The 14,459-nt window shown below is 42.3% G+C and overlaps 2 protein-coding genes across 7 annotated transcripts in view; one reads left to right on the top strand and one right to left on the bottom strand.

Annotated features, from left to right (window-relative positions):
• Positions 1-14,459, bottom strand: part of LOC124220521 (semaphorin-1A) — a 231,184-nt gene that overhangs the window by 196,048 nt on the left and 20,677 nt on the right. The gene's annotated exons all lie outside the window — the stretch shown is intronic.
• ss (spineless) overlaps positions 11,861-14,459 on the top strand; it is a 134,016-nt gene continuing 131,417 nt past the window's right edge. For all 6 annotated transcript variants that reach the window (XR_006883607.2, XR_006883608.2, XR_006883606.2 and 3 more), the window contains exon 1: positions 11,861-13,391. Coding sequence is in view for 3 of the 6 variants with exons in the window: in XM_046629558.2 (XP_046485514.1) it covers positions 13,276-13,391 (116 nt within the window). In the remaining 3 variants the exon portion in view is untranslated. The remainder of the gene's footprint in view (positions 13,392-14,459) is intronic.

Genomic DNA, 14,459 nt, shown 5'->3' with positions numbered 1-14,459 from the left:
GGAGGCTCCGAGACTCAAGGCTCCCGGAGTAATTCCTGCGAGGGCAGCCTCGAACCAAAAACCTCGATGGCCGATTTTTCCATCTTCATCTTTATCCGTAATTTATCACGATCCTCATGGCGTGATCGCGCCGCTAAATTCGTCGTCAATCTAACCGCTACTGTAGTCTTTCTTTCTACTACAGCTGCGATATAATTATCCAACAGGATATCACAAAGACTGGGCACAAGAATTCAGTCGTCAGTCGTCTTGAGTAACAAATTTCAAGCGAATAGGATGAATTTTTTTTATTCAGTTCATTATATTGGATCCACCATTTTGAATTTTCAATTTCTGACGTCAGATTCATTTTCAGCGACTACGAAAACATCCGGGTAGCAAATTTCAAACGAATAGGAACGATTTGTGTATTCTCAGTCCGCCATATTGGATCCGCCATCTTGAATTTTGAAATTCTGAAGTCTGATACGTTTTAACGACCATAATTATCCAATATTACCGAGTTCCACTTTTCTATTTCCCATAACCGTCCCACAATTACATTTATCCTGTAAAGACAGGCATTTTCAACACTTTGTTTATTTATAGGGCTGACTATATTCTCGGAATCGTCACAACTCTTCTTAAAAAACCCATATTGATATTACAGAGGTCTAATAGTGCAAAAAGAAAAAAAAAAAAAAAAAACAAATTACAGCAACATCTCAAAGATTGAATGTAAATCTTGAACAACCGATTCAAAAAAGGTGTTTAATACATGAGACGCTCTGTCGCAAAGGGTTAAATTTTCTTCCATCCGACCTTTGAAACTTGGAACTCGCATAATTATCACAGACTTGAAATATTGTATTGTTTTAACTCTCAGAGCTGGATTAATATCGAATTGTATAGTCACGCTGTTCCTCCTACTATAATTTTTTTTTCATCTCTATCCTTAACAAAACTCGGCAACGAAGAAAGAAACAAATGCCTGTGAGCCTGGGAATTAGGACTAAAGAATGGCGGCGATGATCGAGGAAGGCAAATTACGCTACAATAGTTTGTCGCGCGTATTGCGACACCATTTTTCCGCGGCATTAAAGAGACCGTCGTCTGATAATTGGCAGGTTAATAATAATTATTAGCGCGTGCTGTTGCTGCTTCTGCCGTTGTTGCAGCCACTTAAGTTTCTCAGGTTGTAGGTCAACGGTCATGTCAACCTTTTCTTGCGTCACATATTCGCACGGAATATTATCATTGCAAAATAACTCGCATTATCTCTTTCACAGGCGTTTACATTCACACTCATACAGTATACAATTAGCGTCGTACCTACGACGTTTCATCGATGAAAGTCTAAAACTGTATCTGATTCAAAAGATTTTTCCTCTTTTAACGGGTACCTTTCAACCTTGATACGAAAAAGATCGAGTTTCTTGCATTAAAATCGAACTTTGGTGTCAGCGGTGGGACGAAGGAAAAATCCGATCGATCTCGAGATCAGAGTCTTACTCCAACTCTACACATTGATTGAGAGGAAATGTAAGCGGCGCGAGAAAAATTTAGAGAGCAGAAAATTTCATTCCCAGAACGGAAATGAAAAACGAATGAAGAAAAAGATGTCGAAGCGATTTCGAAACATTTAAACCAAGTTCCTGTACACAGACGGTCGCTGTTGCGAAAATTGGTTAAAATCTTCGACGCGTCGATCGGACTCGAGGACGAGACGACTCCTGTAATCTGCACCGTTAATGGAGGTAACTGACTAACCATCGGCAAAATGGTTGGTGGTTATTTCCCTGTCAATCGCGATGCTCTCGGCAAGCCTCCGAAGAGACGGTGTCTAAAAAGCTTCGAGATAAATTCAGCTTCTTGGTCAAGGACCGTCCGGACTATGTTGTCGGCCTGGATCTTTATTGGGCCCCGATACATTCGGCAGGACTCGACTTCTGAGGCGCGTGCAAAATGCTCCTGCGGCCTCTTGTCTGCACAATTATCATAATCATCATCATCATCATCATCATCGCCATCCCCTCTCTTCCTCACTCTCAACTTCGAATATACTATATAATACGTGAAAAAGATCAGGCTTTTATACCGCTAAATTGGGCTGTTAAAAAATTATTCCAATTCTACAGTCGAGATGCGAACGCGTCTTATATATACACGATGAGGTTTCACGATGCGAGTTCGAATACCGTCGCCATGACGATCTGTGGCTGGCCGTAGAATAGAATTGTAAAAAAGAATTACCGATGAGAATGGAAAAAAATTAAACATTCACCCGGCAAATTCCATGCTATTAATTTTTTTAACAGAATCGTTCTTATGCTATACGTTTCTATTTTAATTTATATCTTTTTCTTTTTCTTTTTTACTATCTTTCGTTTTATTTCTCGCATATACGGTTCGACAATTTTTATATTTGTACTCATGGCATTAAATTCTTTTCACGCATAGTTTGAAAACCTGACTTTTCACTATGGAAAATTACATCGCGTCAACTTTTCCTGAACGGAACACGTATGTCACAATGCGCAATGGCAAAATTAGGAAAAACGTATTTTCGTCCTCAGAAGGATGATTGAGAAGTATCAGACATAATCTGCCCAACAAAATGTTGATAATGAAACTGAATAAAAATCAGTCAAAACTGTACGTGTAAAATCAACATGAACTTAGAAACTCAGGTAATTAAATGTTCGAAAGAATAACAGTACATAAAAAAGGGAAGCCGTACAAAGCAAAAAACGACTGTGATCATGGAGTGAAAAATGGTGGTTATCATTCTTCACCATTTGCGCTTACATACCGACCATTATAATAAGTACGATAATTATTTAAAAATTCGGTTTAAAATTACAGGAATAGAGGTAAAGATCCGTTTGAATTTTTTTTACACCTCTCTTTTTTCCCCCTTCTTCCCGCTTTTGTTTTCGCATCTGACAATTATCGGTACGAAAACCCGGACGCGGCTAATCATCGGATTATCCTCGCGATTAGTTTTGCACCGCGTCTACCTTACCGGCGGGGCGACGGTGGCGGCTGTAATCCGGGGGACGAAGACTGAGATGAGAAGGGCAACAGATCTCGCGGCGGGCAGCTGTCAATCAACCGAGGGCTAGACTACCAATTTCTTCTCTCATAATTTGTAAGAATTCCTTAGGTGAAACGGCGCGGCATGGCGCAGCCACATATGAACCGCAGCCGGAATCATTACGAAAAGGTAATTGCACCGATCACGGATCGCGGCTTTTCTATGTATTATTCGCCTTATTATAGTTCTGGGCATGTATCAACGGTTACATAATAACAATCTGCTATACAGTAATAACAATATGCAGTTGTGTGTGTGGGTGCGTAGAGAACACCCCGTGTAATCATGGGCTCCCCCTTTCCACCATTATACATGCGTATAGAGACCGTCAGAAGTTGTATCCTATCCGATGCCACGCCAGATATCCTTTGTCTAATTATCTATTTATCTAATTAACTTTTACAGATCAGAAGCGATCCTCTTACCCGCAACATCTGACCGACCACTTCTGGGAATAACAGCTTTTTTTGACTCAAATTATTCGACATTTTATGCGTATACGTGCCTGTTTGCATATTCAACGACTTTGATACTTTACACTCGAATAAAAAATGAATTCATAATCCGTGAACCTGATCTGTGAATTTATAACACGTATTTCACCCACGGAACTACCTCGAAACTTGGGGCTTCTTTCCAGTCGGACGATGAACGTGCTTTCTGAATCCTTTTTTCTTCGCAATCTTTCCATTGTACGATAATTCATACATCCGTGAAAAGGACAAAGAATTCTCGGGAGTACCATAATCACGCATCTTAGTCTGCGATACCACAATTGTAATGGCGTACCACAAAATTGTAATCGTCCACTGCAACTGCGGTACCCAGTACAGACCATGGGTACATCCGACGATATCTCCTTATAATTCACCTTCAATGTGTTGACCGCAATCCATCTCCAACTACGAACAAAGGAACCATAAACAGCGATCAAGTCCGAGCCGAAAAGTCGAGGCTTCCGTTCAGGTTACGCCAATCCTGCGAATTGAAACGTGATCGAACGTGACGGGGTACCAGCCATGAAATCTAGGCGATGCTTTCATCGGGTTGTTGTGACATGAGGCGGTGTTTATCCCTTGACGAAAATTTCGGACCTGTACAATGGACCGGACCGAGTGACCACTGTCCATTGTCCGGAATGGGAGATTGAGGCCTTCACGGGGCGTTGAACACGGTCCTAACCACGGGTTCCTTATCCTCCCTTCTTCCTTCCGTACAGCTTCGCAATCCCAGGGGGATCAGACTTCGTTTCATCCAATAAACCGTCAATATGTTTCCGACCACCGGGAAACTGGACGCAAAGTGATTGCATGATTCAGAAAAGGCCAGATCCCCGCTCCGGTTTCTCGATCCTCTCAAAGATTTATGGACTTCATTACGCTGATGATACTCGGAATGCCGATCGTTTCTTCCGGACTCGCACGTGTCGCCAGCTGGGATCCGAACCCTTTCGCACCGCGTTTCAGGAACGCTGATAACGTCCAGAAAAGTCGATTGAGATACGACATACGAGTATTTAGACAGTACACGAATCAGATTTCGGATTCTCCATCACACAGTTTCAGAGAATGTTTACAGTGATTGGAATCAACCGCAGACTCTGATCGATCTGCAGCCTTTATATCAATTTCTAGCTTTCTTGAGATGATCGATTTTTCGTAAGATCGAAAATCCACCTAACAAATAACTTTTACTCAATGGTATTTCGGGTAGGACTCTACAAGTTTTCTTTTACTACTGAGCCACATTTCCCCGTTTCCTTATTCGTTTGTGTCAACGTTACCAACTCCAAGAGAGAGCGATCAATGTGTATAAATGGTCGTTGAAGTGGTAGGTAAAGTATAATAGTTATAAGTATAAGTATGGTAACAGTTCTTGTCGTGTTGCTGGTCGAACGCGAACGATATCAGCAAATGACCGGCGAATTTCCTACCACGGAGGGTTGCGATGGTGATGGTGGTGGTGGTGGTGGTGGTTAACAATTTTAGCGCAGACTACTACCGTTCCTCCGGTGTATATAAGACGTGGATTCTCTTACAGAGCTTACAAGCGACACGCAACTCGTTCCATCATCATTACCACTCCGCTGACTCAAAGTGCTCCGCATGTTGCTACTGCAGCCGCACCACGCCGATCACCCAACCCCATTCTTATCTTGCCGTAATCGCTGTATACAACATTTTGTTCCTTTATTTTCTCTTCTTCGCTTCTGTTTTACTCCACAAATCTACTATGCATCCGATAAAAGAAAAAATTTCTTCCAATAGCGATGTATTTATCTAAAATCAATCTCGAATTCGGACCGGTGAACCAATGACTTGTCGCTCGTTTGGAACAATTGATTGCCATTGGAAAAAAAGGTCCTAAAATACCGTTGGAACTGCGCTCGGCAATCACTTCTCAAATCTTCTACTTCTTGGTAGACCAATTTCGAGAGGAAAAAAAGCTTTTATCGCGTTACGACTCAAGTCGTGACAGATCTTCGTTCGCTTTCACAGACATTAGACGACGTGGAAATTGTTCTAGAAATGCTTACAGGGCGTATGAAGTGCATACGGTCCTGAATAATGCAATCGGTCCATGCTGAAAGTGCAAAGTTTGTCTGTCTGGTTGTACGTAAATCGTTCCTGCCGATTCGCGAGACGTAACAAATTGCCAGTTACGTGTCTGATGCGTGAATATAGAGAGACGAGTCAATCGTGTACCCGAAAATCTGCGCTGATACGATTTTAGATGACAAATAAGAGATGAAAAATTGGAAGCAAGGAATGGGGAGAGAGAGATGTGAAGAGAGAATCAAATGAGCTCGTTTTGCGCACTCCGGCCTTAAAATGTAACGCCATTGGGCATGTGTTCAGGACACTGCAGGTAGGTGAATACCCATACTGCTATACGAACTAAAATGAACAATAAATAATAGCATGGGAATGCATAGGACGTAGTTCCGGGCTGACGGCTGCGCTAACATATTTTTCCGTTTTCGCTCTCTCCCTTTTTCTGTTTCCATCTTTCTCCTCCTCATTTTCTTTTTTAAACATTCACATGCCAGTGATGCTCAATCCATGCAAATTGCTAAAGAAGGAGAAAAGTAGCTGCCGTAATATTTGCTCTGTTTTTCAGCCCATAACTATCGTTGTCTCAGTAATCGCATGCATAGAAACAACTCAGGCTGTACGGTACATCAGCAATTGAAAGAAGAAGAAAAGTAGAATAAATAAATTGTAAAAAAAAAAAAAAAAAAAACGCGACGCAATCTTTTTGATTCAGTTTCAATGTCCTTGGAAAGATTTTGGACAAATGTGAAAATTTCCTGCACTTTTGCACGCCGGATTTAAGAACATGTGATTTAGCGCGATGAAATTTGAGAACCATGTTGATATTTCTGCTACATACCCATGGTGGTAATTATTTCTAGCACGCAATTATAAGCGCGTAGCGCGTTGTGTCGCTTGTTCAACAGCATTGCAGCTCTTATAGACGCGGTGCACATCTATAATATACAGGTACAAGAGCTTGGAGAACCGGGTATATATACAATGGTAAGTATATCGTATATAATGTAGTAGCTGTACACATATATGGACTGCACGCTGGGATATCGTTGCATCAGTTGCCTCCACTAGTTGCTGCAGCTGGTATATTTGATTGCGGGTTTACATTTCAAAACAATGATTTATCTAATTAACAATATGTAGACTCGTGTGATATTCCGCATTCGTATGCGGAGATGCGGTATTTTTTTTTTTTTTTTTTAACAAAGCTTTTGTTTCGTTCTTCGAACGTGTGTAGAAAACTGCAGATATTTTTTTCATGTATTGTAAATTATGTATAATATACAACTGCGGATGTGCGAGTTAGTTCGTAATCCAGAAATCAGATCGGCGAACAAAAGCCGCCGAGATAAAGAAAATGATCTTGTCAAGAATTTTTATTTACATTATACGTAATATGCACGGATAATTAATTACCCATTATTCATACCGAATGTAATGCTCGTTATTTGGTAATTATAATTCCGACGGGAAAGAGAGAGAGAGACTCGCGGAGAGAAAAAGTACTTGTCAATTTTGCGGCATGGTTTTCATTCTCGGCAAGACTTTCGATTTCAAATTAACAGTGAATTGCATAATGTGTAACATAATTTGCGTAGAGTCAAACTAAAACTGATGGATTAAAAATTTCGAAATAAAAAAAAAAAGAAAAAAAACAAGTTACGCGCAAATCCTAAAAAATCGCAAATTTGGTTACGTTCGAGTATTTTGAATGTTTGTATTTACCGATAGCGACGTATAAAGAATGAATGAATCGTGTCAAAAACTTATTCACGCAGATATAATAATTATTCCGATGATAATCCGAGAAGACTTTTAAACTTTTATATAGTAATCTGCTTGTTCCTGAATTCCCAGGTGCTCCTTCTATCGGTAATTTTGTGTTTCACCTGTCCAGGTAAAAGTCCGTTCAGTTGGCAGTAGCTCCGTTAGATGGCAAAACCAGGTATATACCGAACGAGTATCTCCCTCGAGGCTAGCCTCTGCTGGGGAATCCGTATATTCCCTAACAGTGTAACACAACCGTACGAAATTTACTCCGGCACGAACCGCTGAACGATTAAAAATTTTGCATTGAAAATGAATTTGAATTATGAACAACAATAAAAAAAAAAAAAAAAATAGTAAATAAAAATAGAGAAGAATGAATTTTACTTTGAGAAATATAAATTTCAACAGCAAATGCACGATAGAAAAATTATATTAATATTTGGTATTAGATCAGGCGACAGTTTATATTTAGTGAAATAGTTTGGATAAAGTGAAAGTTGTATGAACGATAAGAGAAGAAATTCTAACGACAAATGTTCCGAAGAAAGCATTAATGTTTATTTCACAGGAAGACTGATTCGGAAATTACTAACTAAACAGGATTAGATCAGTGATATTGATTGTTTTTGGTTACTTTGTGTCTTCGACAGAGTGGGCAAAAAATTTCCTACTACATTGATAGAAAAAAAAAACGAAAATTATATATAATACAAAAATTGACTGCTGAGAAATTTTCCGTTCCCGTCGTCGTTGCTGTATAATAGTATTATTGTATAAGAAGGAGGCAAACTTGGTCTTTTCGGACTGAGCGTAAGTTTGCAATACGAATCGTAGGTGAAGTCGAAGCCGAATATTGTATATACGTGAGGCGAAAAGACCGTTTCATGCTTGTTGCACAGGATTCTTCACATAACAAGATTATGTTGCGCGTTTTTTCGCAAAGCACGAAATTGAGGTTAGGGTCGCGTAATGTCAGATTAGTTCACGGCAGCGCATGCGCATTGACTCCCAGGACTTGTAAGTGATATTTTCTGCACTCCGCGCACGCGCATTCGCAGACTTACTCAATCGTCACAGAAACTGGTACTTTGCGTACCGAAAACACTCATGAAAAAGCGCGTAAAACATGCACTCGTTAAATGAATAATATGTTTGTTCAAGCGCGGAATTTCAGTTTGTTTAATTTCTTCCCTGCAATTCGCGTTGTGACCATCATCGACCATCGTCGATATCGGATATCGTGTTAGCGGTCAATCGGCGTATGTGATTCGTGTAGGGGTAGGTTTTGCCAATAAATAGTGTAAGGATACGGTGCGTGAGTGAATGATGCGTGCGTGCGTGGATGCGTGATGACATCGAGCGACACTGACCAGCTCAACTGGTTAACGTTGGATATACAATCGTTGTTTTCGGTCGCGTGCGTGAATCAGTGAGTTCACGATGCGTGCAGTCCGCTACCCGACTCCTCCCAAGACCCCTTTCGCTTTCTTAATACGTTTCGCGCGGTTGCTGCACGCCTCGCTATACTAATGTAGGTACATCCAGATACCATTTCCCTTGCCTTTCCTCTCATCTCCCCTATATTCAAGAGACTCGATGTACAATCGCGGAGTCTAAAGGTTTAGAATAGACTTTTTTGAACTATGGTTGTCGAAAAACATCGGCTTTTTTTTTTGCAATTTTTTATTCGATTTCAAATCATGCATATGTGAGTTTTGGAGATCCGAGTCATTGATGAAATATATAGCAATCGATTAAGAAATAAAAACTATGTGTATATAGGTGTATACGTTACACCCACGAAGTGAGAAAGGGACAGATGAGAATGAGACACTGGGTGGCGTGCAACATTCCGTGGTACCTGATGCAATTCCCTGACCAATGCCACACTGTTCAATAATCCATTACCATGCTGTATATAAGGTCCCTGTATATACATATATATATAAATCGAAGAGGGGGAGAATCCCCAATATCCTATATTGCCGATAAAACGCCTGGACCTCGCATGCTTCCGAGGCGTTATCATCATATGAAATAATAAATAGAATGTGTAACGTATACTATGCATTTGAGTGTGAGTAACCAAATAAATAAATATACATGCATGTATACTTATGCATTGTGTATAATTCCTACCCTACGACTCTGTTGAACAGCTTTCAATATTGTAAGATTTTTCAACTCACGTATCATGGATCCAGCGATGAATTTTGGTAAAAACTGCACGTCTCTAAGTTTTTAAAGAATGATTGCTAATATTTGATTCTCTTTATTTCATTGCACAAAGATTCTTTTTCAGTTTTGTAGTTTCTATTGATATTAAACTCTAACAACAGCATGCTTAGACTTTGAAATATTATGTAATAAGAAAAACTTGAATCTTATTCAGTAGGGATGAACTGTTTGAAAATCGTTCAAAATTTGACATTCTTAGAGCACAAATAGTCAAGTATAGCTTGCTTGCCAAGTGTTAGAAAAATTGTTCAACTTTATACAAGTGTGAACGAAATGGCGAGAAAAAAAGAGAGAAAAGAAGTTAACCAAAGGTGAAGAAAACCAATAATTCCTACCATTTTTGATTTATCTGCAGCGCCGTAAGCACATCGGTAATACTCAATGGTAGGTACTGTACCTATACGTATATATATACCTACTGTACACTAGTAGCGTTCGAGATAATCCGTGCTGCATGTTGGGTTCTATGTACTACGGTGCCGGATAATCTATATTTATATAAGTGCTATCGCTGTATAGTCGCTATTGCTTGTACTCGTATAATCGTATATCTGATAAATACCACGCGAGGCGCAAATGGCGATAAGAGAATTGTGATCTATGAAGATAAGTAAGCAACGAAAGTAGTTGAACGGATATAAGTGACCCACACATCGGTAGAAACGTCACACGTATACGAAAAGCACAGTATTCGTGTCTGAATGCATGAACTTCAGGAAGCCAAACCTGCACCCTCTGAGTTTCGGGACAAAGTGATATTCAATTCGTTCGATCTCATTCAATTACCTGTATACCATGTATGTGATATCAATGAAGGAATAAACGGAGCTGTATATTCACCTATAATAATAACCTGGACAACAAATGTATACCCAGCAATAAAATTTTTTTTAAAAATAATTCGCCCGGCATAGTCTGCGCTTACTCGTGGTCTACCCTCCATATCGATTCGAACCACCAGCTGGTGTTTTTGTGACCAGCCAAGTGTTAAGTTGACTGCAAAGTGGTACCCCTGTACGAAATCTCTTTTACCTCACGCATATCATTAAGTGCCAGAAGAAAATTGTTTAACCCGGACGGTAATATGCGTGTGCCGCATGAAAACTGCATAGTGTTAAAGTTACAGAAACCGTTGACTCCAACAGAAACCTGAAGGCACTTCAACAGGAGGAGGACGTTTAGATAAGAAACTAATTCATTCAAGGATTTTTTTACATCATCGAGAAACAAACTCTCCACTTCAGCCAAACTAAATCTCGAGTCGTTTAAACTATTTGCATGGTAAAATGATGAAACCGATGCAAAATGCACACATCTCAAAGCTCAGCTTTGTCTCATTCAGAGAAACAATTAGAATCCTCCTTTATTGATCAATGGATGTTCCAACGAGTCCTCCATCCTCTTGAACTAGAAACTTGTTCGTTTCTGCATTGGCGAATTATGTCCGTGTTTTTTTTCAATGAATCTGATCATTTAAAGAAAATTGAGTCGAGCAGGACATCTATGATCCAGGGTAACATGGTTGCGACTGATAAAACTAGACAGACATTGCTAAGGAGACGATGGAATGAAGGTTCGATGAAATCCGGTGTCATTGATGGTGGTGTTGAACTGTGACGTTTGTACTTAGCGGACGATGGAAGGATATGACCAAAAATGATGCGGTAAAAATAGCCCCAAGACATGGCAAGACAGATCGATAGCACGACAACTCTGCAGCTTCCGCACAGTGCCCGGATACATATCAGTCGAAAGAAAACCATCCGACAAATGTGATGCGGAAAAAGAGATGCCACGAAGAAAGTGGGAGGTTGGTTAAACAAAAATGAAAGAATAATCGAGGGTTGACACCGAGGGTTCTAGTCGTAGTTGCGACGCAACGCGGTTCGGCGATAGCAATCGCGTTGAGGGAGTGTGGCGCTTGGCCTTCTCATAGCGAGTCGGTTATAGCCGGCAGTAAAGGTACACAGAGAAAGCGCCATGCTGGTTTCGTGATTGGCCGGGTCGGCGTCGACCGGGGCGTGTCGATCGCGGGGCGCTACGTCGGAAGGGCGCCTCCTGGAGCGGCGCTCGTCGTTCGGCCCGAGCTCGATTATTAAGACCCTCCACCACTACCACGGCCACCGCCACCACCACCAGCACCGCCGGTTCCACCGCTACCGCCGCATCCTTCAGCGCGCGCGGCGCTTTCGTGCCGGTGCTCGTGCCTCGGCAGCCAGACAGACTCCTGGAGTCGAGGTCTTGACCGGACTGGATACACCGCTGCAGTTGCGTCCGACCGCGACGAGCCCACGTTCGCAGCTGCCGGCCGCCGCATGGTTTCGGTTCTCCGATCCGCTGCCGTGAATTATTGCCCTGCAGACAGTGACACTACCACTTCTTTCCAACTATCCATTAATGGGTCTCCGACCATTTCGGTCCGAAATTCGCGGTGGTCATGTTCGACGAGCAACGTGCCAAGTGACTAATCGAAAGGCATCTTACCGCTACCTTACTTTGCAGACTGTGGTGGACCGTGGAAGTGACGAACAGTGATACGGGTTATCAGTTTTTTGTGAGAGTGACCAGTGAGACGTTGTATGTTCACCGCAGGACGGTTCGACGTTAGTGATTTTACCCAGCGTTCACGGTGATGAACTTTTTAGTGCACGTGGAGAGATTTTGAAACGTTTTGTCGTAATCGTGATCCTCGGGTTTCGAACATCGACCAGTGTCGACGACGGTGAACAAGTGCTCCAGTTACTCAGGGCTTGTGAACACGGTGGACCGTGTCAAAAATCACCAAGTAAAACTATCCTTGATCAATGGTCAGGCGTTGAATGAAGTCATGTGCAAATTTTCAGGATAATGATTAAGCTAATGATCAAATGGAATAGACAAGTTTTCAATGAGGTGGTTGCAGTTTAGTGGCAGTTCATGACAGTGAATAACCGAAGTAAGGACTGTGATGGTTTTGTTCTTCCATCGTGAAATGAGACCGTACTAAAATGGATACGCGGTGTATGATTTGAGGATTTTCAGACAAAAACTTTCGCATACGTAAGGTGATAAGTAAGAAAAACTGTGCGATTACCAGTGACAGCGTAGTAGACAGTGTCGTTAAGTGAAATATACAACAGCAAAACTGCAGGGAGCGAGTCCGTCCGAGGTGGTATAAGTCACGATGCACCCCTTGAGAGAGTGAAGGAACCTGTTCGTTCGGGAAGCCTTGACAAGAGGAGAGCGAAGCTAGGTTGAAATTGTCGAAGGAAGAACGGTCGTCGAGCGACGGTACGAAGTGGTGAATCGGAAACGGGAACCGGCAGAAAATTGCAGCGATCCTCACAGCGCCGTCATCGTCAGGAGGTGCAGGTCGGGGCCGTCGAGGATGACGTAGCCCGGGGGTGGCCGAGCCAGGGAAACAGTGCGACCCCGGTCCGCACCCTGTACGCGCTGGACAGAAGCGCGGCAGGGCTGGGGGTGGTCGGTGGAGTCGGTGGAGTCGGGATCGGCCCCGGGGTGGTCGGCATCTGCGGCCCGGGATCCGGAACGATCACGCCGACGGACTACGTCACCGCGGGATGCTACCCACCACCGGGCTCGACGCTTTCCTTGAGCGCCGTGCACCCCCAGCCCTCCACCGTCGTCGTTGACCAAGCGATGACGCCCACATCGGCGCCGGCACCAACCTCGGTCGCGGGGCCGAACAACCCCGTCGCCATGAGCCAGCTGGGGACGGTTTACGCGACCAAACGCCGCCGGAGAAACGGAAAAAGGTAAGAAGGCCATCTGATTCGTAATTATTGAGCGTCTGCGTGTAGTGGTCAGCCTCCGAATTCGGTACCCGAAACTTTTATCGCTGGGAATACCTGACTCTGGAGAGTTTTGAACTGTTATCCGCCATCGATAGTCCCCAAACTTACTCTTCGAGGTATGGGGACGGCTGCCAAGATCTTAGAGGGATCGTCTTTTCCATGGTGAAATGATTGAACGTACCGCTTCAATTCATGTTACTGCACAGAAGCTGAAATGTGAAACGAATCAAAATTCTCTGATAATTTTTGTGGTATTCCGAATTACATTGGGTTGTGTCGGCGAGCAGTTCAAAATCGGACCTCTAACCACTGGCGATGAACGTCGGACTCTTTCTCTCGAGTATTTTGGCGATTTCTGTGAGGCTTCGACGTTTCTCTTATCTTGAACATCCGCAACTCTGATATAGTGGCTGCCAATGATCGTTGATACTTTTCAAAGCGTCTTCGTTATAGTTCTTTGGCATGCAAGAATTCTAATTGCGAGGTATCAGGTCCTGTTATAACGAAGTACTTTGATACACCACCTACGAAACACTGGGTTTTAACGTCTCTTTTAGCGTCATAAGTCCAGAGTCAGAGGTATTAACAATTCATCGCTACTCTGATTCACTCCCAAAGGTATAGTGTAGATCCCATCAAGATATGAATATGAGGTACAGTCGTAACACCAAACTTAGTAATTGTTGGCCAGTACTCCTAACCGTAAAACAAATAGCCAGGTACTCACATGACAGCAGAGTAACTTGCGATCTGTTCCATATTGCAGAAGATATTGAAAGTGAGGGTAACACATTGAAAACTGATCGAAACGTTGATTAAATTATGATTCAGGATGTATGAAATAGCGATGGAAGAACCGTGAAGATCAAGTTCGACTCGGACAGCCATATGTATATGCCATGTACACAATGCAACGCTACTCCATTCACAACCGATGAACAGTAACGACGTCATATGATCACGGGTGAACCGTACCTACGAGAATGGAGTAAAACAACGGTAATACGCGTGTTAAATATTGAGCAGTTG

The sequence above is a fragment of the Neodiprion pinetum genome, chromosome 5, assembly GCF_021155775.2.
Source record: "Neodiprion pinetum isolate iyNeoPine1 chromosome 5, iyNeoPine1.2, whole genome shotgun sequence".
Taxonomy (NCBI): domain Eukaryota; kingdom Metazoa; phylum Arthropoda; class Insecta; order Hymenoptera; family Diprionidae; genus Neodiprion; species Neodiprion pinetum.
Note: the sequence above shows the minus strand (reverse complement) of the source record. Positions and strands in the feature narration are given on the sequence as shown.